General features: G+C 39.9%; 2 protein-coding genes across 13 annotated transcripts in view; both read left to right on the top strand.

Annotated features, from left to right (window-relative positions):
- Positions 1–25,407, top strand: part of LOC137479226 (beta-1,3-galactosyltransferase 2) — a 149,874-nt gene extending 124,467 nt beyond the window's left edge. Inside the window, exon 3 of the mRNA XM_068199557.1 lies at positions 25,397–25,407. The gene's annotated coding sequence lies outside the window, so the exon portion shown is untranslated. The remainder of the gene's footprint in view (positions 1–25,396) is intronic.
- Positions 1–27,080, top strand: part of RC3H1 (ring finger and CCCH-type domains 1) — a 62,582-nt gene that overhangs the window by 8,295 nt on the left and 27,207 nt on the right. For 11 of the 12 annotated variants that reach the window (XM_068199535.1, XM_068199538.1, XM_068199545.1 and 8 more), the window contains exons 2-5: positions 15,784–16,149; positions 23,450–23,570; positions 24,822–25,061; positions 26,158–26,333. In XM_068199535.1, the coding sequence (XP_068055636.1) occupies positions 15,919–16,149; positions 23,450–23,570; positions 24,822–25,061; positions 26,158–26,333 (768 nt within the window). In that variant the 5' untranslated portion in view covers positions 15,784–15,918. Of the gene's footprint in view, positions 1–10,060; positions 10,215–15,783; positions 16,150–23,449; positions 23,571–24,821; positions 25,062–26,157; positions 26,334–27,080 lie in introns of those variants that run through there. The other variant, XM_068199536.1, reaches the window with a different exon arrangement.

The raw sequence follows: 27,080 nt of genomic DNA, 5'->3' as shown, positions 1-27,080 counted from the left end.
CCAATCAAAAGAAAGTCCTTAAGTTACACTTAATTTACCCTTTTTCTCTAATTATTACTAGACTTAAGACTTATCTTCTCTCTGAGCAGTGTGATTTTTGCAGAATATATTCTTAGTGGGGGGAAACATGACAAAAATTTAATCTGTCCTTAATGCATGATGTTCTTTCTCATTTCTGTAGCATTTGCAAAAAGGAAAAAGTAAAAATAGGATGGTATCAACACTGGCAAGTAGCTTTCAGGCTTTTTTTTTTTTTTTTCTTTTAGCATTAATTCCTTTACCAGGAGTATTGGAAATTCATCAGTTAAGGCAGAATAACCTAAGTGTTAATGTCTGCACTGTAGTTCATAGAAATGCAATATTTCCCTCCTGATTTTCTGTAAATCTGAGAATTTACATGACTTCAGTAAACAGAGATCTGTAGTAAGCTTTTCTGGTCACTCCTTTCTCAGTGGAACTTTTCTGTCAAATGCTTCTAGCAAAATAGCACTCAGGGGCGGGGTGGGGATGTCTGTGGGTGTGTTTCTGGGGAGAATCTGTGCTCACAGCAGTTTTTATGTGAGTTTTTAGATCCACTAGACCGGTTGAGAATGGAACTTGAGCTCTGTCAAATTGAAGCTTGGCCATGATGTGGGTGATTTCAGGATATACCAGGGAGAAAGGCTCCCACAGAAATCCTTGGTATTGGCATTTGAGGATGTGATGATGTGGCTGTCACATTAGGCACTACAGGAGAGGAAAGGGGTGTGGAGTCAGGATTACTCACCAGGTATTAAAACAGTCACAGGTATATTTTAACTAAAATCTCAACTGAAAATAAACCCCAACCTTCTACAGTGTCATGTGAGTAATACTGGTATTCATTCACCTGACAAATAAAAATGTGGCTTGTCCTTCTCCAGGAGAGGACAAAATGGGGAAGAAGCCCTTGCTTATTTACCAGTTTATACGACAGTAACTGGGAGCCTTTAGGACAGGGAAGTGAATGACAGCAACCCTTTCCTTCAAGCACATCTCATAATTCAGTAATGTAATTTCAGAAACTTGTGTAGCTTTTGAGAAGTAGGAATAGTCAGTGATGTTGATGTGACAAGCTGCTATGTGAGTTGTCTTTACAGAATAAAAATGGACAGTAAGTCTATGGAAATCTAGTGACTCGAGTATGTTAATAAATACATTTAAATACTTTGTTCTTGTAAGGTTTTGCATGCTGAATAATTCCCAGTGCAGTTATGATGAATACACTAGTGCTATTACAGCTGCCTTTGGCTTACCCATTTTTAGAATTTTTTCTTTTGAGTTGTTTGTCATTAGGTTTTAGCGTACTGTCTTTGCTTTTATTCCAAAACCAGCAAGTGGCAGAATACAGAAATATGTGTAAAGGAACTGCCTGGGTGGTAAGAGTTTCAATGCCTAGTTTCCCTTTCCTATACCTTATTGTGTATTTGGATATCTGCTGTTAACAAGACTTACACAACACAAGTCAGAGGAAATTTAATTTATCAAATTATGCAAATATTGGCTGTACATGACTGGCTTGTCATTTGTCGTGGCTAGGACTGCAGCGACAGTGGTGCAATGGGCAGCTGAGTTCTATTTTTAAGACTCTTAAAAATAGGAAATTTGAAAAATTGAATGATCTTTCTGAGTTGCCCGTGTGTGCCATAACTGTAAAACACCAATCAGGTGTACTCTGTACTCTCAAGGTTCTGGAAAAGGTAGCCCTGCAGTCAGGGTGTGTAAAGGCTTAAACACCTGTAGTCTTATGGCAGTCTGGGACAATGCCTATTAAAATTTCATGGTGGGCTGTCACTACTTCAAGGACATGGTTAATGGAAATTAAATCACCCAAATGAAGTACAGAGTTGCTTGATTTTGCCGCTACTGTTGTTTTCTTTCTGAGCGTTTTTCAGTCTTAAGATACTAGAGTAGATAAGCCTTATCTAGTCCAGTATCTTAGTTTTCTGTGAGTGAAGTCTAAATTTCTGAGAATAAAGTTCATTAGTGCAAGTTTACCCTTGCTTTTAAAAAGTTAAGCTGGTTTAGCATGCTGTGGAGATTTGTGTACTTTTTAGTAACACAACTCTGGCTGTAGTTTGTGAGATAGTTTGTGAAATTGTATCCCATGTATTTTTTATTTTACATCCTTCTGGTTGCTGATACTGCAACAATATAGTTGTAATATGTTTTTAGAGATTAATATATCTTTGAAGACTGAGAATGAGAAAAATTCTTTGTGGACTGCTCCATTTAGAATAAGTCTCATGCAAAATAAGCAGTAAGTAAGAAGACTTTCTTTTAAAAGACAACATTCTCTGTTTGGAGGAGAACTGTTTTTACAAGTCATAAGCAGCAAAATTCATCAAGTTGGCACTGGATTTTTAGTAGATTATTCCCAGGATTATTGCATTTTGCCTTCCTGATTGAATTATTTTCAGGTTAGGTAACTAAATTTCTGTAACTCGGGTTATAATTCAAAAACTCTTTGTAAGAGGATGTGTAGGATATTCTTTTTCCCAGTAGAATTGAGGCTCCTGCGAAAAATAAACAAATTTCTTACCTATTACTGGTAGGAAGATCACTGAGATGTTGGGAGTTGGATTTTTTTCTCTTATACATGACTATCTCTTGTTGTTTGCTCTATTGAAAAAAGAAATGTAAGGCAACAGCTTTCATTTTTGTGGTTAAGCTTGAAATGTTTGTTACTGGTTTAAGAGTAGGTGTTTAATGGAAACCCATGTGACTTTCGTTACCACTCACTAGAACTGTGGGTAATTTTGTCATGGGTTTGACACTGGCTAGAGGCCAGGTACCCACCTAAAAAAACTATTCACTTTTTCTCCTCTGCTATAGTTGAGCAGAAGGGGGGGAAAGAACAACTAAAAGGCTCATGGGGTGAGAGATAAGGATTAGGAGAAAACACTCTAAGGGCAAAACAGGCTCAAAAATTAAAAGGTATAAAGAAAAATTTATTAATGGAATTAAAAGAGGGCAATGAGACCTAAATTAAACCTTTAGAACACTTCCCCCACCCCAGCCCTTCTTTTCCTATCATTGACAGCACAAGGAGACAAAACATGGGGTTTGTAGTTAGTTTGTCACTTAAAAAAATCTTTTCTTTAGTTAGTTTAGGAAAAGGAGTCTCTTCTGTTATGCTGTGGGGTCCTTCCCGTGGGAGACAGTCCTCTGTGAACTTTTCAAACGTGGTTCTGATTTTCACAAGTAGCAGTCCTGCCCAATGTGCTGCAATGTGACTCCCTCCCACGGGCAAAGCAGTCTTCCCACAGTCTTCCCACAACTGTTTTTCGTGGGCCATTTAGTTTGTGGGATGTAGTTTTTAAGGACGAGCTGTTCTAGTATAAAAACAAGGGTCCTCTGTCTCTGGAAGCAAGAGTTCTCTCTGTCTCTGTTCAAGTTTCTCACTAGATTACAGCTTTTCAGCATCCACACGCTCCAGTGTGAGCACCTTTTTTTTCCATGGACTGTGGGTGAATTCTGCATCTTGCCCATGCACTTCATGAATTACAGGGAAGCTGTTGTATTGTTGTCCTCAGCATGGCTTGCAGAAGAATCTCAGTTCCTATGCTTGGAGCACCTCCTCCTCTGCCTCCCTCCTTTGCACAGGCCTTAGCATCGCCAAGTTGTACTCCTCACACGTCTTCACCTTTTCCTTTTTTCTGACTCGGAAGAGAGTTGGTGTCCGTAAGCTCCTTTGTTCTCAAATTCTATCAACTGTAAAGTTTTTATAGAGTTTCGCAGTGCGCAAAGGTTGGTTCTGTCCAGGGAATGCATCGGGAATTGCTCGCCATGCCTCTTGCTGCTGGTCGCATGGTCCCTGCTGGCTGGCACCGTGCGAGCCGCGCCGGCCACCGGCTCCACTCAGCCCCTCTCCTCATGCGGGGCACGAAAAAGAAAAGCTGCTGCTGCCGCTTCTGCCCTTCTGCTCGCAGCGTGGCTGGCTAAAAGCAGCTAAGCAAGCATGGTCCATTTTGAGCCATGCTAAAATGGCAGCACTTGTGTGGCGCTGTCCCGATTTCGACCACGCAATCCTGGCGTGCTCCCACCACATGCCTGGCCATGTGGTTTTGGCTGTGTGGCTGCTCGTGGCACCGGGATGGTCCCCCCAGTAGCATTGCCCCAGTGGCTGCACTGGAAAGGAGCCCTCCTCACCACCCCTCAGAGAGGCAGATGAAAGAGGAAATGAGTTCCCTATTTTCTTTTTAAATATGTCATCACAGAGGCCTTGCTAACTTCCCTAATTGGGCGAGCCAATATGTCCATTGTTGGAGCCTTTAGGGATTGGCTCTGCTGGACATAGTAGAAATTTTGAGGATCTTCTCTTTCAGAAGCAACCTCTGTGCCTTCCTCCACCCCCACTAAAAGCCAGATTGTGTTAAACTAAAGCAACTTTTAATGATATTGTCAAGCTGTAAAGAAAAGATTCTATTTTTATAAATCTAGAAGGTGAGACTGACAGAAAGGCTGCAAAATATTTAAGGATAGGATTTTTTTCATGTAATTGAAGGTTGCCGGAAAAGTCTAATTCGAAAGGAGTACCTTGCCCCTGGCTATTTTTGGCCTCTGGAACAGCTTTTTTTAGCAGTGCTACAAATTGAATCACCGGCTGCCAGTATCATTTAAAGCAAGTGAGGCTCAATTACATTCTGAGTCAGATGTACCTGAATTAACCTGCTTTTCAGCAACAGTTGTGTGATCTTTCCTGCTGCTACTTGAAGACTTTAAGCCTTGTGTGAATGGTAATTTAACACTGCCTAAAAGTCTTGAGCAGGCTTGTCAGTGCTGAATACTATTTGGATTTTCATATCAAATCTGTTAGAGGTGTGGAGAAAATCTTGTATAGTGTGTTGACCAGCTAATTTTTTATTTATGCTCTTGTTGTTAACAAGAGAGATGAAATTCTCCAGGCTCAGTGCCATTTCTGCCACAGCTGCCTCTTGACCTCAGATGACTCCAGAGCTGTAGTGTAGATTAGGTTGTGTTATTAAAACACAATTGCAGTCTCTGTCATGAAAACAGGTGGAATAAGATAACGAACATGAGTTTCACAGATGAGTAATATTCCTGCTATGATTGCAAGTGAAGTTATTACAGGACTCAACAAAGAAGTATATCTGGTTTTGTTTGAGCCCTGTAAGCTATTTTTGTATCAACTATTGTAGCATTTACAATTGCTTCCTTATTTGCAGCTAGGTTCCAAGTGATGCGAGTTATGGACTGCTAGAGCATTCTCTGGACAGTACTTCACTTGGTGCTGTAACTGCAGTGAGCTGAAAGGATGGCTTTGACTGGATTTGCGTAACTTGCACCATTAAGCATTGCTTAAATCTAGCATTGTTTTTGAAATTAGATAAATTTGGTGTGGATTTAGTGTAAAGTAACAATTCCACAAATTATTGCTCATATTCCTTATTCCATTTCACCTACTCTCATCATTCCAACCTGCTAGTGTATAGGATTGCTGAATAGCATTTAGGTAGCTAGTTAAAATTTAGTTATACTTTCAAGATGGCTTCCATTAATGAAGAAATACATAAAAAGTCTGTGTTGCCCGGGTTTTGCCCAAATAAGCTGCTTATGAAACTACACCTAAGAACTTGACAATTCTACTGATGCTAAAAATGTCTGCTTTGAAGTTCCTATGTACTTCCCACATTTTTTCCCTTGTTTCCAGGACTTCTTAACCATTTAACAGATTTGGAACATCTTTTGGAACCTTTTAGAAGCAAATGTGAGAAGGAAGACAATTTGGTTTGGATAGGCTTAGGTCTTTAGTAGAGATGAAGCATGGGCATGGAAAGTACTTTCTGCAAAGTAGTTTAAACTTGCCCTGCTCTAAGCCTATGCTTGAAAATGCATTGGAAATGCTAAACAGGTAAAGTTTCAGTATCTTGTCTTCCTTGGTTGTGGAATGCAAATGTGAATCTGGAAGCTTGGGTCCTCACAAGGCTAAGGTGGTTAACTCAGTTTTTTCGGAGAGATTGCATTCTGTTGCTGCTGTGCTGAATCTCATTTGAAGTATCATGTTTGTAGGTAGTGGCTGTGATTTGCTCTTTGTTTACAGCTTGGGTATTTTCAGAGAATCAGAGTGGATCAGGTTGGAAGGCACCACAGTGGGTCATCGGGTCCCCCCTCCCTGCTCGAGCAGGGTCATCCCAGAGCACGTGGCACAGAATTGTGTCCCGACAGGTCTGGAATATCCTCAGTGAGAGAGACTGCACAGCCTCTCTGGTCTCTGTTCCAGTGCTCAGTCACTGCACAGGAAAGAAGTTCTTCGTCATGTTCAGGTGGAACTTCTGGGCATCCATTTCTGCCCATGCTCTCTCGTCCCATTGCTGGGCCCCAGGGAGCAGAGCCAGGTCCTTGCTCTGAGCCCTTCCTGCAGACATGAACAGACAGGGATGAGGGCCCCTCTCAGCTGGGTCTGCTCTTGAGGCTGAACAGCCACAAGTCCCTCAGGAGAGCTGCTCCATGCCCTTCCTCATCTCCTCAGCCTCTGCTGGACCTGCTCCCAGAGCTCCAGGTCTCTCCTGTCCTGAGGAGCCCAGACCTGGACACAGCATTCCTGATGTGTCTCACTAGGGCTGAGCAAAGGGGTAGGACCAGCCCTGGAAGAGCTGGAAACGCTCTTCCTAATGCATCCCAGAATACCATTGGCCTTCTTGGCCACAAGGGCACTTGTTTAATTAATGTTTAACAATTCTCTTAGCAGCTAGACTTGACTGATCTGGGAGAGAAAGGAGAAAAACCTGGATTATCTTCTCTTAGCAGCTCCTCAGGCTGCCTGCCTCAACTTTTTGGTAAAACTACAGTGTTGTGGTGGGCACAAAAGCATTTTGTTGTGCATGTTGTTTGTAAATGGCCATCTTTTCTCTGAAGCAAATGGTGCCATACTGTTTCATCATAATGCAGAAATGATGACATGCTTGACTGAACAGGTGCATGAAGTAGAGGAGCTGATTTATTGAAGCTGATATAGTTCAATAATTCTGTATCAAAGTCTTTGAGTGAACAGTGTAATGTATAGAAATACAATAAGGCTCAGAGGATGAAAAAAATATTCTTTCTCACTGTGAGCTCCTGTTATGATAAAATATATGTGCCACAAAAGCGAGGTGCTCCATTGCCTTTTGAAATAACATCACAGTAGTCTAGAGGTGGCTTTGTATGTAACACAGAAAAAAAATAGCCCTTCTTGTGATGATGATGTTTAAAATGAACTCGTACATTAAACAGGCAGGCAAGCAAGCAACTACATTGGTAGTTTTGTTTAAAAAATCATTCATTTTCACTGCTCTTGACTTTCTGCTTTTATTAAAAGATTTTTTTGATGTTTAAATGCAGTCTTCCAAAATAAATTGCTTTGAAGGTAAATAGAATAGTTGAAGCTTTATTAGAGAGTAGTTATGTAAACAGCAAATATTATATGTTATTAACATGAAGCTATTTGACATCTATTTTTAAAATGAGGGTGACATCTTCTAAGTTACAAGAAAAGCCACCTCCCAGTCAGAGAAATGAGAAGCAAGAAGATAATACTATAAAGAAGTCCTGAGACATAAGTTTTCAGGTGGACACTGAAAATGTTTTCTGAATACCCGTGGAGTTCTTCATAAAATGGGATTTTACATTTCCATTTTACACTTTCAGTAACAATTTTATTGCCTATGCTGGGCAGTAGCATTTCTCTTCACTTAACACTGCACTTACAGAATACTTCAGCATTTCCCTACTATTGCACCTGGAATTTTTGTCATATGAGGTTTGTTTTTTTTTGAGTCTGCCAGTCAGTTTGAAAACAAATAAATAGGAGAGTGACAAGTGTAATGCCAACACTTGGGCATAAGGGGAAGGAGGTGCGGAGGAAGTTCAGACTATTGCTTGATTCTTGCCTTGTAAGTTTATCAATTTAAAAAATTCAGTAATATTTTCACAGTACACTACAAAAAAAGAAAAAAGTCTGGATTATTTTATCCTTTTGGAGACAGTATTCTTACATAAGTTTGCTGGGGAGCGGGGGGTGGGGGATAATTATTAAGGGTTGTGTTATAGATTAGAGGGCTTTTTTGAGCAGTTTTTGACCAGTATCTCCAGCCAGACTATGAGTCTGCCCTTCTGTCTCATTGTTTGACATTACAGTTGTAATGTTATTGTAGCTGTCGTGTCACTGACATGAAAGCAGAACTAGAGCTGCTGAATTAAGTGGGGGGAAAAGCTGTTTCTGAGTGGGTGGCAAGCAGTACTTTATATCTTTTTGTTAGATTGATTTTTTTAATACTTTCTTTTTCATTGAGTTGTGCTGGGTCTTCTCAATGATTCATGACTAAGGAAGGATAAAGGCATTGCAGTGACACCAAGATCTTCCCCTCTCCTTTCTTCAGCTTTTCATTTTCATCTACCAGGTGCCTGTAGTAGCAGTCAGGTAAGTGTAGATTATTCTTGCACAGAAAAGAAGGATAGTGGTCTCAGTGATCCAGAACATTATCACTTCAATTGCTTTCTCCTCCTCAAGTCTACTACTTGGGGTTATTTTAGATGAGCTGTTTGTTGCCTTGTTTTAGTTAAAATGAGGTATTGGTTGTGTAATTACTGCCCACCCACATTTCTGCCTACCTGTGTTTATTAATAAAAATCTATGTTTAAACCTTCAGCTTGGACAACTATGTAACCAGTCCAGCTGGAATATCTTAGGAAGGAATGAGAAAGAAAGAGTAGTGGCTTCCCTAGCTGACACTGAGAGGTAATATCTGTCTGTACCCTTGAATCTGAAGGCTTCTACAAGCTTGTCTTTTTTACCTTTGCCATGGCTTTTTTCGAACATGTGTTTTCTCTGGGAAAAGCAAATTATTAGCTTGCATTCTTGACAGCAGGGTTGAGAGCTCTTGAGGATTTGACTCATTGAACCCAAGTCCCTGTCCTGAAAACTACTGTGGATTTTTGAAGTGCCTTCTGCCTTTGTTCTATTAATCTGTTTGGTTTCTCCTTTATTATTTTAATACTAGTTTAATCATTGTGTTACTGTCAGGGTTTTCATTGACAAATGCAAGAACTCATAATTTGAAGTGAAAGGAACATGTTGTAGAGCTGTTGTCTGCTATTAACTCCCTAAACTTTATCATGTATTGGTAGAAAAAAAATTATAGGTGGTAGATCATAAAACCATTTTGCTATTTAGATATATATATATATAATTTCCTCTTTTAAATAAGCTCTAAGGGACTTATAATATCAGCAGAAATTATGAAGCTGGTCATGTATATCTTCCCTGGAAATTTATAATTTTATTCACATGCAGGTTTTATATTTTGGAGGGCATGCGCAAGAACATTTAAATTTTGTCTACATTTGTTGTCTCTTAATGTCCATGACCCTAATGGTGGTTGGGTGAGAATAGGGGTCAGGAAAATGATATATCAAGTTTCATTCCGTGTTTTTCCTGTTAAACACATATAAATAACTTCATTCAACAGGTTTTTTTTCTGTAGGAAGACATGAGGTCTTGACTCACAGGATGTAGGGACACTTAAATCATTATAAATTGCTTTCAGAGCTTCTGTTGGGGAGGTACTATGGTAGAGTTGTGATGTTGATGGTTTGGCTTTCTTGTTTTCCTTGTGTTGTTACTAGGCAGGAAGCTTCAAGTAAGGAATAACATCTTGTCCTTAACTGGCCCCATTTTCCTGAGGTACTTCACTGACTCTACCAAGTAAAAGATTTTTGCCTGAAATTACATAAATTTCTCTCTTTGTTTTCGTCATCAAAAATTACTGAGGAGAAAAGAAAGTAGATCTTGAATGTGATTTAACTGAGCTTCGGTTACTTTGAGACACAGTTGTGATGATGTTCATGATTTTATCTTTGCTTCTTTTTTTAAGAGCTTTATTACACAGCTACTTAAGCCAGCTAACGCTTTGAAGGAAGGGCTGGAATACGCATCACATGCAGACTTGCAGGTTTTGCTGTTGGGTGGGGATTTCTTTGCTGGGGCTCCGTGCTGTGGGCCGTGTTCGGTGCCGTTGGGTGTGCGCTGGCAACACGCATGCGTGGGGTGGGAATGAGGAAGTCGGGCCCTTCTGCCAGCGGAGACTTTACTGGGGAGTCTGAGAGAGCAAACAGGAAGGGAAAAACCCTGAATCTGTCGGATATACTCTTCTGGCCTTATGGTATGTGTTGTTCATGGAGCTTCCCAGGCAGAGGTAAGAAGCTTTTTTCTTCTACCTTCTTTTCTCTGATCAGGTATGGACTTTCCCTGTCTCTTTAAAAATTTTCAGAGGTTTATCTGTGGAACTGGTTATGGAAAACATAGCTAGTGTGATTGATCCTTTTCTGTGAACCGTGAAGTTGGCAGTACAGGGTGTTGGTAAAAAAACACATTACTTTTAGCTGGTCAGGGCTTCCCACAGGTTGTCGGGTTAGTTTTTCTCTAAAATGATATTCAGGACTTTTTAAAGTATTTCCTCGGGGAAAAGAAGAAAGCTACTTAAGTGCCCTCAGAAATACTATTTATTACAATGAGCGCACTGGAGTAAAAAGGTTCTGTGAAACGCTGGCAAAAATTTGTCTGTTTGGCACTAGACAAGAATGGAGGAGGTTCAGCTGCTGGCTAGAATTGTACTATAGGTATCTGGTAATCCTTATGAGTTTGGAATTGCTTTACTGTTGTCTGTTAATTTAATTTAGGTTGTTGATTTGTTTTTAATTTCAAAGTCTCAGAAGTTTTGAAGTAATTAATGTAGCACACAACCAGTCTCACAGAAGAGAGAAGTGGTTACTTTTTCTCAGAACAGTTACTTTTTCTCAGAGAAGTGTAAGTTACTATCAAGGAGTAAGAGTCTTTAAAAGAATTAATGAAATGTTGTTTTCTTTATTAGAATAAATAATGATTACCCAGGAGTTGTATCTGCATGAGCAGTTCAGTTGGCAAGCCTGAGTTTGTTTTGGCTCTGAGAAGCTGCTGTAGTGTTAAGCTTAGCACTAAATAGGCTTTACTTGTGTTCACTGGTAACTGTGACAGGAAGCTCCGCTTGGTTTAGCTAGGAGTCATACTCCGCAAAAATGAAACAGCTTCAGCTTAACCCAATTTTGGTTAAGGTGATAATGCTGTTTGAGTAATGAAATGCTGTGGGAATACATAAAACTCAGGAGGGAGTAATGCTCTTAAGGGCTGTATCTACTGAATTGGCAGGAGCTGAGCCAAGGGTGCCCCTTAGGTATGCTGAGTCATCTGCTTAAACTGTGACATGACTTAGTGTGGACTGCTGCTGGGACAGAGCAGTGCCAACGTGCTAGTGATGAAACAGCATGTGATGTGTCCATGCAAGAGCATGCTGGGCCCAAATAACATGTTTGTGAGAGAATTTGGGGTGTGCTTGGAACCTGCACCGAAGGACTTCCTCAGAGAGTGCACTTAATTCAAACTGAGAGCAGAGGAGTTTTCCTGTGTGTCACTGTGTGTGAAACTTGATGCCAGTGGATGTTGGTACAGACTGTTCTGTTTTACAAGCGTCTTTTTGTCAAGAGTTTAATCTGCAAAGGACATGTGGAGGACTCTTTGCCACAGACATAACACAGCTTGGACATGAGGCTACGTCAGCCTCTGCATTGTAGTCCAGCAGAGTAAGGATGGAGTGGTTGTTCCAGTGGTTTATGGAATAATCATGTCTTTCTCTAGAGCACTGGCAGGGTCCCAGAGGAGACAGGTCACTGATCTGATTACAGCCTGACATTTCCAGTCTGGGTTGAAGGATGGAATTTCAAGGAGTTTTTGGGGGCTGGGAGGCCCAGAAGAGAGGAGAATTTTTTCCAGGTGATTCTAGATTGTGGGTAAAACAGCTTGTGCAGGGGTAAACAGGAGGATGAGACTTGCATACAGGTACTTTATATTTTCAAACTCAGAAATAACAAAATCAGTCTGTCTCTGGTTTCAGTATAGGATTCAAGGTCTGCCTTGGGGCATCTTCATTCCCAATTACATATTTTTGTCTTCCAGTTAATGTACTGTGGATGTGTCTTTTTATTTTTTTGCTTTCTTGGGTTTTGACTTATATATTTTCTTTAATCATGCACCAAGAAGTGTCTATGGATATACATTTTACAGTGTTAGAAGCTATTGAGTGTGAAATACTAATGAATTGAGTGTGGGCTAAAAATGGAATATTATGGGGAGGCGGACTATTTAAATAGTTAAGTCTTTGGTAAATTTTTGCATTCTTTATGATTTGCTTACTTCTGGTATAATGCTGAAGATAAACATTTTTTTAAAAAAGCATTGTACTATAAAAGTGAATATACTTTTCCTACTGTATATGTTCAAAGTGTTCTCTTTCTGTAGTGGTGATGGTTCCCATAGCAGACAGTGATAATGAAACTGTCTTATTTCCACTGTTTTAATGCTGTTTGTAATGTCTCATGTTGAAAGTAGCTCTTTGAAGTTAGAGACTGTTTTTTTTCCAGTTATTTCTAAGGTCATAGTGAGTCGCAAACCTTGGTACAAGGCACAGGTATCTTCAGCAGCTTCATGTCTCCACATCTTTGTGCCTGGCAGAGATTTACATTGTATCTCAGTGCTTGGCTCTGCTCCCTGCTCCAAAGGCTGAAGATCTGGTGGGAGAACAGGACCATATATGTGGAAAGCTGTGGCACCAGCAGTGCTTGGTTTGGTGCATGTGGCTTGTGAATCCTTGGTCCCTGTGATGCCATTCCTGTGTTGTGTGGGATCAGAGGAATTTCCACAGTTTTGTGCTGATCTGCTGTGGAGATTCATTAGAAGCACAGGAACCCTGTTGTTCCAGCAGCTATTCTTTTCTATGGGGAAAAGGTTGGCTGCATCACACCAGTTAGCCATCTGTTGGAGCAGCTAGACTGTGCTGAAATAGATGACTTTCTGAGGTTTCTGTATAATATACAGCTGTATATTATATTGTCAGTGGCCTTCTTTGGCATTTAGGCATCAGGACACAACTTCAGACACTGTAGAGTCTCTGAGAGCTGTGCTTATGTATAAGCTTAGCTTCCATTGTTCCCCAGCCTTTGGAGACCTGTCTTGACATGGGATCATGGATGCCACTAATCAGTTTCTTCATCTCCAGACTCCCCAAACTTCTCTTTCAACTGCTGAATTTGTAAATAAATATGACCTATTTCATTATGCCAGAGGTACAGGAAGCAACAACATGGCTCTGTTTACTGGGGTTTTTTTAATTAGTTAATTAACATTAAAGTTGCATTCAACTCCTTTCTTCCAGTTCACAGCTTGGGATAGTGGCATCTCCATGTTCACATCTGCTTTCTAGACTTGATGATACAGCTTCATGTTAGCTTCTGGTTTTAAGTATCCTCAGTTAGTAGAAAACTTCTTTTCCTGAATGCTTGGCTAATATTTTGTTTTAAATAGACTGCTCAGTTTGTTTCTGAATTGCAGAGGAATCTGGGAAACTGTTGCTACTAGATATTCTAATAGCAGTGTGGTCAAAAGGAAGAACTATGATTCAGCTCTTAAATTTTGATCCCCAAAGGATATTTCATAGCACAGCCATACATACAGTAGATTTACCAAGCTGTGTACTACTCTTTGCAGAAAGATTTCTGTGGAGTTTCTGGGTAATTTCTGTTGCAGATTTGCTTTACAAAGGATAGTTCTAGCTTGAATGCTTGTTACCAAAATTTACTCAGTATATAAGAGGGCAGGTAGCCAGGGAAGGCTTGGAAATAAATTTGCTGCATGGTTTAGGATATCATCTCTCACTGTGGTAACCTAAAAGTATAGAAGATTTCATTTGGGTTGTGGTGATACATTAGTAATGAGAATGATTTGACCCTATGCTGACAAGATGGAAGAAAATGGCTGATTTGCCATTTAAGAGGGATTTTGGAAGGGGGAACCCTGAACAACCTTGACATCTTGTTGTGCAATGCTGGTGGTAGGGTTAGCCACGTACAGTGCTTCTTCCTTGTGCCACTCTGCCTGGGTAATTCTGATTTTTTAATTGATTCCTTATTGGCTGGGAACCAGAAGCTGTGTGGCATTGTGCATTGTCTTTTGAAGAGAGAAATCGTTATTTTTTCCCTAGAATCATAAAGCATCTTGAGTTGGAAGTGACTCAGAGGGATCATCATAGTACAACTCCTTTTCATTAGCTTTAGAGCTAAGGTTAGGTGTTTGATGAAACTCAGCTAAAAGCTTAACTAGTAACACTTCATTGTTTACCTTGGCAAAGTAATGGTAACTGTGAACAACATTGCACTAAATTCTGAAAAAAAGAAATCTTTTTTTTCCAGAAAAAAGTGGCAGAGGCTTTTCAGTCTTTATTTTAGCATTAGAAATTATTTTCTGTTTTAAAATGTCTTGACTCTGAATTGCACAGGACCTGATAGAAAGTTTCTCTCTGCATTTAGAATTTAGATTTTAATTGTAAACATTTTTTGAGTTTAAGATTTGATAAAAAGTTGCTGTTTTGCTTATGGAAGAATTTCCTGTCAGTACAGACACTAGCAAGTAAGTGTGCAGTCCTTGGTTTGAAACTAAAGCCAGTGGTGTGTGGGAAAGAGAAGCAAATATATATGGGTGGTTGGGGTGGTGTTTTTCTTGTCATTTTGCTGCTTGATTTAGAAAAATTGGTTATGAATCAGTGACTTGCACTTTTTTTTTTTACAAATTCCACTGGTGAAAGTAAGCCAGACATCAGAAATTATTTTATTACCAATTTTCTTTTTGATAATCATTTTTTCATGTTGTGTGATCCATCTACTCTTGTATATTTCTCCTCATACGAGTTCTGTTTTTTTCCTGTCCCAAAGGGATGTCTTATCTTCCATTCCCTTATAATGAGTAACATTTGATCTTCTTAGTATTTTGATTTGGAAGTGCCAAGTAATAAAGACCTCCCAGATTTTCTTCTATTGTAGTTTCAGTGTGGTTTCTCAACGGAGTAAAGATGTTGCTTTCTCTATCAGGCAGTGAATGATATAAATTGGGGTTACAGAAGGAAGAGTTAAGGAACAAGTGTCAGTCATCCAGTCATAAATGACGACTAGAAGTGGTTGTCCAGTTTTTGAAGGGTGGAGGTGCTTGGATGGCAGACAGAGGGCAAGTTAACAGTGCTGAATTCCAGCAGGAGTGCATGCAGATTCCCAGGGTAACTGAGATGTGTCTGGAGGGGTCCATGTGGTACCACAGAGCTCAGTACATATGAGGTTGTGTGACGGTGCTGGAGTAGCAGCACACAGTATCACTGAGCAATGTGTGAGAGTTGCATTGCACAGTGTCTGACTGACCCTGAGCCTTTCATCTTATCCCCCTCGAGGCTTGGGCAGTCATTGTGTGCCAATCCAGAGCCCACTGGACTCCGAAGAAAGGCTGCTTGTGATTGAGGCTTTGGATGAAGCCTTGTCTAAGCAAAAATATTTAATTATTTTGTACAGTAGATATTGTACAAAAGTGGATTAGTGGAATTGTCTCTTTTATTCACATTTTGTTTATATCAATTTGCTCATTTATAAAGAGAGAATATAAAAATGAAAAGCTAATTAGTCTTACAACTTCAATGTGATAGTTATCTTCCTTGATTTATTTGAAACTGTATAACTGCAGAAATGGTTGACACCAGCTTTTCCAGAGCCAGAGACCAGCTGGAATTAAAGCAAGTCATGACTCAGTCCTGTATTTAATTCAGCTACACCTCAAGGAGTGGTACTTCCCTAGCACAAAGGAGCTCATGTGCCTGTTCTAGTACAGAATGCTAACTTTGTGTTTCTGTTTTCTTCTAGGTTATGTTTCACACTATGTGCAGACTGTCTGTACTTACAGAAGATATTTAAAACCAAACAGACTTTTTTGCAAAATTTTGATTCCAGTGGAATCTGTGCTTTAGATTTTTGTCTTGTCAATTAACACCTGAAGCAATGCCTGTACAAGCTCCACAATGGACGGATTTTCTCTCCTGCCCGATTTGCACACAGACTTTCGACGAAACCATCCGGAAGCCAATCAGCTTGGGCTGTGGCCACACTGTCTGCAAGATGTGCCTCAACAAGCTCCACCGTAAGGCATGTCCCTTTGACCAGACCACTATCAACACGGACATTGAACTCCTTCCTGTGAACTCAGCCTTGCTGCAACTTGTGGGTGCTCAGGTATCCCTGCCTTTTTTTTTAAATCTGTTTCATTATTTTCCTTCTTTTGGGAGGACAAGTCAGGAATTATAAAGAATATGATATTGTCTTAATGATGTGAAGAGAAGGCATCCACCTTTTTGTAGATGTCTACAAGAAGTAGTAAAGGTGCCTGGATCAATAGTTTAAATCTTTATTCTGCTGGTGACCATGAGTTTTGTTACATCTAATTCTGTGGGCTGTCACCAAAATGGGTTTGTTGTGTTTCCTTCCTTCTTCCTTGGCTCTTACCTAGCCACGCTCTGCCAAAAGGATGAGCTGGATCAGTGAGCTTATTTTGGGAAGACATTTTTCTGTGGTAGGTTATGTGCTTTACTATATTCACCCTATGAGACCTGTGTGTGGTTGTCCCAAACGCAGGAGGCGCGTGTAAAGGATGTGGGACAGATCTCTCTGGTAGCAGCCTCTATACAGCTTTATTTGAAGCTATGCAATGGGAGTACTACTTCATGAGATGGCACGTTACTCTAAATCCACGTTGGGCAGGGGGGAAGCCTGCTTGAGACTCCCTTTTTTGCTGGAATCGGTACTGATGAGGTCAGTTGAGGTGGTGGTATGATGGGGATGCGTGGCACTGGTACTGACAGCAGCACCAAGGAAGGGCAGGGATGTGTGGAAAGCAGGATCACCCTGTTCAGTTGCAGCACAGACTTAAGCTGGCAAAAGCTTATCAATGTTCGGTCTCAGGTAGCTCCCTGTGACCCACACCTTGCAAGGCTTGTGGACAGGATTGTGGTCTTAGGAGAGGAGGGATAATCCTGTCTAACTTATGGGTGAAGAATGAATATGTAGATGGGATCAGTTACCATAAAAGGGTTACTGCTTTATTTTGTACTGCTCCAATGTCTGGGATAAGTGAAATTAAATGCAGCAGAAACTTCAATGAGATCCATGGTTTGGGAAAAAGCAAAGAATTGTGGAAGATCTGTAAAAGGTGTGGAGGAAAGAGAGATGCTTTTGTGTTGCTTTTTATTAGGTACTGTGACTTACAGGTCCAGGTGTGCTTTTGCCACTTCTTAGTTAATCAAGTAATATGGCTAATTTGTTGTTTTTCTTTCGTGGTGTATGGCATAGAGGTTATTTCAGAAGCTCAAAATCAAATGGTGCTTCTGGCTGTGCTAAGTGACTCATCCTGCTCTGCAGGAGGAAGCAGTGAGATTGTGCACTCCCATTCCTGTGATATGCTGCCATCTTTGAAGAGCTTCCAAGCAGTATGAAATCTATGGGTGATATAATTAAAAAAGTTACAATTCTCTTTCTCTCTTACATGTTCTTCCTCTCTGCAGTTTCTTTAATATTTCCAATTGAATCTGAATGTCCACATTTGTGATAAATGTCTTCCACTAGCATTTTTTGGTTTTTTATGTGCCAAAAGCTTCTCATAAAGCATTTTTATGTTAAGCTTTATGACAAGCTGTATAATAGGTTCAATTTGACCTCTGCCAGAATTTAAATTTTTATAAAAACAAGATTCTGTGGAATGAGATGGAAATCCACCCTGCTCTGTATATGCAACTGAGTATTTTTTCCTGGTTTTACTAGTTAGCCAGCCAGAGTTTCCTTATCCATATGTGTGAGGTATGAAGAAAGGTTTTATAGTATAGTGTTTGTCTTGAGAGCACTCTGAATTTTAGGTTCTGACTTTGCACTAATGACATCATTTTGTGCACCCTTTTTATCTGAAAATTTTGTGGGGTGAAGATTCACAGGACCTTGTTTCATTATGACCTTACAGCTGCAAATGCCACCAAAAGATACATTATTCCCACCCCTGTTCTTTGCCACTTATTTCTGATTGTTTGCTACTCCCAGCAGTCTGTTACCTGTAACAATAACCATGGAGGCCAGCTGGGTATTTATTACTGACAGACTTTCCCCATAAGAGAGGTCTGAACCACCTTCCCTGCCAGCTCCTAATTTCAAATGAACACGTGAATGAAATCAGTGTTCAGTATAACTCACTCTCCTTTCTCTTCCCTTTCCCATCCTGGCAGCTGTTGCAGTGTTTACCAGACACTGGATTACTAGAAAATGAATACAACTACTTTCCTGTGAAGGACATGGAAACAATTGCCATTTAAAAAATCTTTTTACAGAAAAAGGCTTGCTTAAGGAGAAATTTTAAAAAAAGGTACTTTAGAGAAACTAGTGATTTTGAACTGTCCCACTAAGAGAGTGCACTCTTCTGCTATTTCAGCAAAAATGGTCTGTGAGCAGCAATCCAGCTTTCAAAGCATGAGTAGTGTCAACTTCAGTTGAAACCACACATACATGCTCCTGAATCTAAACCCAGAAGTGGAAAAACAAATTTTTTCCACTTCTGGGTTTAGTTTCAGGAGCATGTATGTGTCATCAATGTCCCTTAATCTCCAACAAACCTCTGTACATCTTAACCTGAGTCCACAGAGACCTGTAATATTTTATTTGTAAATGCTAATTAAAAAAAAAAAAAAGAAGAAAAGTTTCATTTTGGAAGGAAATACAGTAAAGCCCAACTCAAGCTTTTATCTGTGAGGGGGAAGAACAGTTTGTTCTTTTCCCTTTGGAGTGACTTCTGAGGAATTCACACATTTCTACTTGTTAAGTGCTTTTTTGCTGGAGGTGGAGGAGGAGACCAGGCAGTTTAAAGAAACAAATCTGTTCTGCTGTGACTGGCAGCAATGACAGGATTCTAGGGCAAGTCACTTTGGCTTTTGCACAAGTACAGCGAGTGAAATAAGCAGGACTGTGCTTCTGGGGAAAACATACTGGACTTGTCACACAGTCACCCAGGAAAGCAGTAACTTATTTCTCTGACAGTAGCATTCTCTCTCTGGATACAATTTGTCTCTCTAACAGTGAAAAGAGTTGCTTTCTTACTTGAATTAAACTGTTTCTCAGTTTTCCCTCTCCCCACCCCTTTCTGAAATTAAGCCCATTGCCCAGTTTAGAGCTACCCTTTGTGTGAAAATTAACCGTTGCAGATTCAGATTTCTACCTGCTCCCCTCAGCATGCTACACATCAGCACTGGTTACAGGGCCTGTTCTGGAAGGCAGTGCTCCTAGAATCACAGAATGGCTTGGGTTGGGAGGGCCCTTAAGAGGCACCTCATTCCAGCCCTGTGCTGTGGGCAGGGCCACCTCCCACTAGAGCAGCTTGCTCCAAGCCCTCTCCAGCCTGACACTGTCAAGAATGGAATATCCACAGCCTCTCTGCTTAGCTAGTTCAGACCATGTCTAGATAAGTTTTGCTACATAAAATGAGGGGAGCAGAGGGATCATAAGGGGAATATGAGATTTATTATTCCTGCAAAAGCTGGGCATAGCTGGGCACCTAAGGAAGAGCTGTGAGGGAAGGGAGACACAATAGCCTTGGACACAAATCAGCAAGGCACTCATAGGAGACCTTGCTGCTTAGACTTCCTGGGTAAAGGAATCACTTACGTTTGTTTCTGTGGGAATGAGGTTTTGAAATTTAGCTATTCAAGCATCCACATATTACTCACTATATGTAACTATTTTAAGCATTCACCTGTCTAGTGTTTTGAAGGTACCTAATCATGAATCTGTCATCTAAGCTCTTCCTTTGTGTTTTTTTAACCGTGAAACAGCAGCATGCTCATTCCAAACAGGTGATGTAGAGCGGCAGAAATGCCTGTGGTGCTTTAATTTTGGAATAATCTCCTGCTGGACACGATAAACATGATTCTAGACATTGGAAATGTACGTGATGAGAGACTGGGTGATCTTAACTTACACCCTTTCAGAAGGGGAAGGGTGAAAGTGCAGAGCTATTAGAGGCACGTTTGATAATTTTTTATTTTACTTGTTGATGAAATAAAGTGCCACAAAAGAGGAATTATCTGTGAAAAAGTTGTCTTTAATGTAAACCTTTGAGGAACTAAAGATGGTAGGCTTTGGGTTTTGTTTGGATTCTCTTGGCAGGAAGCAAATCATTCGTTTGCAGGGAGGGGGAGGGAAATATTGCTAGAAACAGTTTTCAAACCATACAAAAAGGGGTTTGGTCTGTTTAACATGTTCTCATTCTGTGCAATTAGATGTCTAATGGTAATTACTGACAACTCAATCTGACTGACTTCATCAAATTATACTTAAATCACCAATTCAAAATCACTGCCTGGTATGAGATGATGCTTCAGCATTCTTTTCCGGTCCCCTTCCTTATGCTGTCATAACCTGTCTCTTCCCACAGCTACAAGCCATGCTGATGGGTTACATTCCACTGCCAGGATACTTGCAGTCATTGCCAAAGCAGATACATGTGAAACCATCACAGATTTAAAGCAATTAAACATCTGAGATCATTTTTTCTGTCTTGCTCTCATCCCCTTTGGGAGGTGTTGATTACATGATGTGAATATATTTGCAGTGGAAACTGTCATAAGGGTGTGATGTCTGAGAGAACGGAATATGGGCTGAGTGTGAAAATAATGAGCTCACTCTGTTGGGCATCTATTCTGAGGCTTCTGAGAGGCATTGTAAACAGCAGTGGCCATAGGGTCATGCATGCTGTTAAAAGGATATTTTGGGAAGGGGAAGTGAAAATGCTTTCGAGTTTAATTATTTCTCAGTTGTCCCTCAGCTGTTCCATGATGGAGCCAAAGTCATTGTCACATTTCCTGTCATTTATATGAATTATGTCTTCAGGATTTTTCTTTTGGTAGATGCTATTCTTACAATTATACTAACCCTAAAATATTAAAATAACTCTTAGAAGTGCATAGAATAGAACCAGCAAAAGGAAAATTACTTGTAAATTTTATTGTGAGGTGTATTGCATGAATCAAGTATGTGTGCATGAGAACTAAATTCTCTTCTCCTGAACACTCCTGAAAACCACAGAAAAAACATGTTGTTTTACTCTTCAGTACTATACTTACTCCAGCTTCAGATAAGAGTATAATCTCTTTTGGGCTCATTTTGCAAACAGTACAGTTGTATGAAGCATTTCGATTTTTATATTGAAGCTTCCCTTCAAAGGAGAAGGAATGGAATCAATATGCAGATAGTGTTTGAATAGCTCGATTAGCTCTTGGAAGTTTTTCCCTGCCAGCTTTTCCGTGGGGGAGGGGGATGCTTTCTGTTAGTTGCTAGACAGTCCTTGTGTCTCACTGGTGGAGTTGTGCTGTGTCTGGCATTCCAAACCACTGCTTTGAATGTGTGCTAAACCCACTTCAATTCAGGGTTGAAATCCAGGGCTGAACATGGCTTCCTGGCCCACGTCTGTTCCGAGCCCCCTTTGTCTGCCGGGGGTTGTGACTCTGTCACTGTTTTGGGTTGTCAGTGGTGCTAGATGGAATGCTTGCAGGAGCAAGTAGGAATTTGTACTATATGATATACATGTTTTGTAGTGCATGATATATATGACTGCAGTAAATAGGGCAGAGATGGTGCAGTGTGTGGACATACACTTGAGATGTGTCATTTGCCCAATAAGCCAGTTCTGCTACGTCACTTCCCTGGCAGAAGCAGACTGCTAAAATGGCAGCGCCTTTGAAAACGAGGTGTGGAATATTCTGTTAAGGTGCAGGCAGATATTGCAGGAGTTAATAATTGTTTCCTAAATCCCAAGAAACCACTCAAGATAAGGCTGTTTTGACTGTTTACAGCTGACCACTCTGACATGCAGAGTTCAAAATCTCCTTTTGCTGAAAATGTTCTTGCTTACAGACACAAAAACTCCTCAAGCCCCAAAACCAAAATACCCTAAACAAATGCTGGCCCAAAATTAAAACCAAAACCCCACAAAACATGACAAGTTAACTTCCATCAGTGATAAGTATCGAGGCTAACCTTGTGTTGGTGTGATTGAACTTGGGTTTTTCTCTTTAGTAGGAATGGAAGTCTAGATCAGACACACCCCCTATCTTGTCTGTGTTAATTTAGAATGATACTATGTTAATTCCAGCTGATATGTAGCATTTTGAGACTTTTCTTTGTTACCTACTGGAAAAGCAAGATAGTAACTTTTTATCTTGCTCTACGTATCAAATGAGAAACTTACCACAGGGAAACGGTTTTCTAAGGAGAAATGTGACCATATGGTTGAAGCATTGCTTTTTATTAAAATTGATATAAAAGCTGTTCACATTGGTGATGGCAACCATATACATGTGTGTATATGTATTTTATATATATTTGCTGCTTTTATTTGGTGCCACCATCATAATGCTGCTCTTGTCATGGCTGGATTACACATGAAGGTAAGCAGGTTTGTCTGTATTTAACTGAAGCATTAAAGGCTTTTGCTTTTAGATTGAAGGCCTGGGTTGGTCCCTGTAAGCAGCTATGTGGGATTAGCATGCTGTTATTGCCACTGGGATGGGGATTGACTTGGAAATAGAAGCCTGAGATCTATTTGCACTTTGACAGCAAATAAAAAAGTGCTTGTGTTTAGTCTTCTGAGGAATTCCAATTCTCTGTACTATCATATTGGGTTGACTGCTGAACAGTGATGTTGAGAAGTGTTAGTACAGTGCTATACTGCGCCCTCAAATTTGATGAAAGCTGTAAGAATTTTCCAAGAGGAAAGTAGAACCAAAATTATAACTTGGAGGGGTGTGGTGCAAATCCCTTGGAAAAAATCCTTGTTTATGGTGGATGTCTGGAAGAAGAAATAAATGTCACCTGACAAAAGCCCAGCACAAAACCCCAAGAATACAGTTGGTGTCTATCATCAGATAAATACTCACAGGGTGTGTTCATACGCACTACATAGGATAACTTGGTCATGCTTTGTAACTGTGTCTAGTCAGAGTATGTTCCAGGGGTGTCTTATTCTATTTGCTGCTAAGTCTTTCTTCCACTAATCTTAAGTGGCTGCAGTCTCTTATCCCTGGATGATTTTAGAGCTGTGAGGCTGTAGATGCAAATTTGTACTTACTGGCAGACCAGGGTTCTCTTCATTTTTTTTCTTCCCCCTGAGTTTTTTGGCCAGTCAGCTTTGGGGATGTTTCAATGTGTTCTATTTTAGCCAAAGTGTTATAGGAAGTGTCATGTTAAGCCTTCTGCTTCTAGTTCCTTTCAGCCACTAAATAAAAGAAGTCTCTTAAACATAAATTCTGTCTTTTTGTTTGCATTCTCAATGGGGTTTCTTATGCTATTTGTTCAGTACATAAGCTGAAAAAATGCTAAGTAATACAGAAAAATCACAGAAGGAGAAGAAAACAGGAAATGTGGTGTAGTAATAAGTGTTTGTAAGCATGGTTGCCACTTATTTATATATATATTCATAGTAAATTCACATGTCATCTCTTTTCAGGTTCCTGAGCAGCAGCCAATTACTTTATGCAGTGGAGCTGAAGATACCAAGCATTATGAGGAGGGCAAGAAATGTGTGGAAGAATTGGCATTGTACCTCAAACCACTCAGTAGTGCAAGAGGTAGTTGCTGCGTTGCTTTCTTGGAAAATGAAACAAAAAAACAAGAAGATGCAAAACAAACTATCCAAATTATTAGTTAGTATGTTTGAAAAAAAGGATATAAATCTAGTTTAGAAACAAATTGAAACAGATTTCTTAAACATTAAGGTTATGTTTTTATGGGGGGAAGGCGGATGCAGAATTGAAAGGTGTCAATTCAGAGAAAAGACTGAGGTCTTTGACCATGCAATAGTGAGTTGAGACAAATTTTGATTTGATCTTTGCAGAGTAAGTAAAAGTAGATAATTTTGCCTGGTTTTTTTTTTCAGTTCTGCTTTGTGATAACTGTAGTGATGCAGCTGTTCTGTAGAGGATGAATAAACTGATATGATAAAGTTACTACATATAAGATAGATAAGGAAAATTATAAGTAATACTTTGTTTATACAGGGTCAAATACAAGAACTGGGTCAATCTGGGTAATTCTAAGTTAGTAAACCTGCACTGTGTTGAAGAGTATGGATTTTATATATATTATATGTGCTGGATTTGGACAGTCTGTCAGCCCAAGTAGTGGAGTTGAGCATCATGGGCATTAGGTTATCAAAAATAATTTTTTTCAGAAGCTGTCTGAGTCTTTTGTGACCAGTGCAGTGTGACAGCAGTATCACTCTGGGAATTGGTGGCTCAGTGAACAAGCTCTGGCTGTAGAGCAAACTCAGCATGGCCAGCTGTATGTCTAGTGAGTCACCTCTTCCTTTAACCTGAGTTAGGTGGCTCTTGGCATGTTTGTGATTCAGAGTTTGGCACAAAATTAAACATCACCCAAGCAGTTCAGGACTCATGTAAGCTCTAAACCAAAACAGTGAAGGTAGTACATGTAGGCAAGAAACTAAATGTGTCCCACAAACAAACAAATGTCCAAGTGATCCCTAAAGTCCATGAATAAGGGATGAACTGGGAATCTGGATGGGAGGGTGTGGGACAAGCTACCAACATGGGAAAAGAATTCATTAGAGGTTCCATCTTCTTAAAAAGCCTGATCAGTCAATCACAAGATTAAGCCTGTGGGGAAGCTGACTACCAGAAAACTGCTTTTATTGCCAAGTGAAACAAGTGAAATCAACTTATGATGTGCCTTGACTAGTATTCCCTTTGACAAAATGGACACCAGGAGAGCTAGGTTTGCACTTGTCCAGTACAGTCACTGAAGACTGGCGCAATAAGAGGAGTATGAGGTAGTTTATTATTCTGTTTCATTTTGTTTTGAAGGTGTGGGTCTTAACAGTACTACTCAGAGTGTGCTGAGTCGTCCCATGCAGAGGAAGCTTGTGACATTAGTGCATTGCCAGCTGGTGGAAGAGGAAGGGCGGATCAGAGCCATGCGTGCAGCACGGTCGCTGGGTGAAAGAACAGTTACAGAGCTCATTCTTCAGCATCAAAACCCTCAGCAGCTCTCCTCCAACCTCTGGGCTGCAGTGAGAGCCAGAGGGTGCCAGTTCCTTGGGCCAGGTAGGTGACATCACAGTATCACTGCTGTACTAGAAGCCATTTAGAATTGAGCCATTGATAAATGGCTGTCTAATTGCCCAAGTGATTTTATTCAGCAATAACCTAATTTCTTAATAGTAATCTTCAGAATTAATTATGTGTCTGTTGGGTTTTCTTGTATTTTTAATGCTTTTTCAAGTCTTCTGTAAAATTCAGAGTAGGTGTCCTTCTGTTCTTGTCTATTCCTTGAAGATCTTTCTAGAAAAAATAAGGTTACTGGAAGTGACTGGCATGGCTTCTTTTCCTTCTTAGTGCAATAAACATAGAAAAGAATTGTAGGGATAGATTTGTTACAGTTACGTGTACACATTTTTAAATGTTGTACATTTATAAATTAAATTCCTTTGCTTAAAATACTATAAAGAAATTAATGTTGCTTAAAAAAATGAAGTCTCATTATTGAAAATACAGACTTCACTTGTTGAGTCTTGAAATATGAAGCCAATTTCTTAAAGAAAAAATAGTGAAGCTTTTCCCTACTGAAACAGATGAAGACTAATTTTGAGATACTAACTGTCATAACACTTCAGGGAAGAGAGAGGTTGGTTATGTAGCAAAATAATGATGCTGCAGCCTGGTTGATTGGTGTGGGCGCTCTTTTTTTTTTCTTATTTTTTACTTGCATGGAAATCAACCTTGCTCTTCCTTAGTTTGTCAGCTTTTTCTTCTGGGATAAGTGTGGGATGTAGGCAGTATACTTTGGAAACTTGTATTAATGATCAAAAGATGTACAGACAGGAGCCTTCTTATCAGATGATACCCAAAATAGATGTTGTTGTAGTGGTAGTAGTAGTAATAATGATATTAATCTAATATATAATAATAAGATTAAAGGTAAAAAGTCCTGTTTTCCCAAGTCCCAGTGCGGGAGTCTGGAAGGGTTCCTTCTCTTTGCCCTCCCCTCTTACTCAATTCCTTTTTTTCCTCTGTGGGTTTGTGTGTCTGTTAGTGGGAGTTTTTAGCTGTTATCCCAGTTGCAGGTGAACAAGAAACTGCAAAAATTTTACTTGGGCTTCTCTCATCCTTTGTCTCTTTTTGCATTTCCCCGGACTCTCAGCAATGCAAGAGGAGGCTCTAAAGCTGGTTCTGCTGGCTTTGGAAGATGGATCTGCTCTGTCACGAAAGGTCTTGGTTCTCTTTGTGGTGCAGAGACTGGAGCCACGATTCCCTCAGGCTTCCAAGACTAGCATTGGGCATGTTGTCCAGCTCCTTTACAGAGCCTCATGCTTCAAGGTATGAAGAAGATTCTGCCCAGAGGTTTCATAATACTATGAAAATCATTCATTTTCACTTTGAGTTTTCATTGTCCTGAAACTTTAAATATGCCCAAAACTATGTGTAGTTAGAGGAAATATTGCTCATTAAGTCCCACATGAATTTAGAGAGTTCTTTGTCATTCAGCTGTGATAGCAGCGTAGGCTGAAACAGCGACTTGAAGCTGTAAAGTTAGGTTTTGCCTCTGTCCAGTTCCACAGAGGTACTGTTACAAAACCTGGAAGTAAAGCAGCATATTTACCTTCTCAGAAGTGGCTTAAAGCCAAAAAATCACTAATTCTGTTAATTCAGTTGTGATGTGGTTAGAATCAAAGAAAAAGGAGACTTTTGGGTGTCAGCTGTAGGAAGAAAAACTGCTTAATGTACTTTATAGTATTTAATATATGTTGCTAGATGCTCAACTTAAATGTCATTTACTCTTGCTAAATGAGTAGAAAAATGCTTTGGTTTTGCTAATTGTACCCTCAAACAAAATTCTGCAATGCAAACAAAATATCTCAATTGAAGGTGTGGATGCTGTAAAGTCATTTAGGAAGTGTGACACTTTGACCAATATGTGAGTCAGAGTCCAAGTAAACCATGTTTTGTGTCCATTTTGTAGTGGTTCCAATCTATCAAGTGTGTGTTACTTTAGTAGGAACTGGTATTCACTGAGTGTGCCATAGTTGATTTTAGTTTGGGAGAAGGACTTAGTTGCCAGCTGAA

This window comes from Anomalospiza imberbis, chromosome 9 (assembly GCF_031753505.1).
Source record: "Anomalospiza imberbis isolate Cuckoo-Finch-1a 21T00152 chromosome 9, ASM3175350v1, whole genome shotgun sequence".
NCBI lineage: Eukaryota > Metazoa > Chordata > Aves > Passeriformes > Viduidae > Anomalospiza > Anomalospiza imberbis.
The sequence above is the reverse complement of the archived record's forward strand: the minus strand, read 5'-3'. Positions and strand labels throughout refer to the sequence as shown.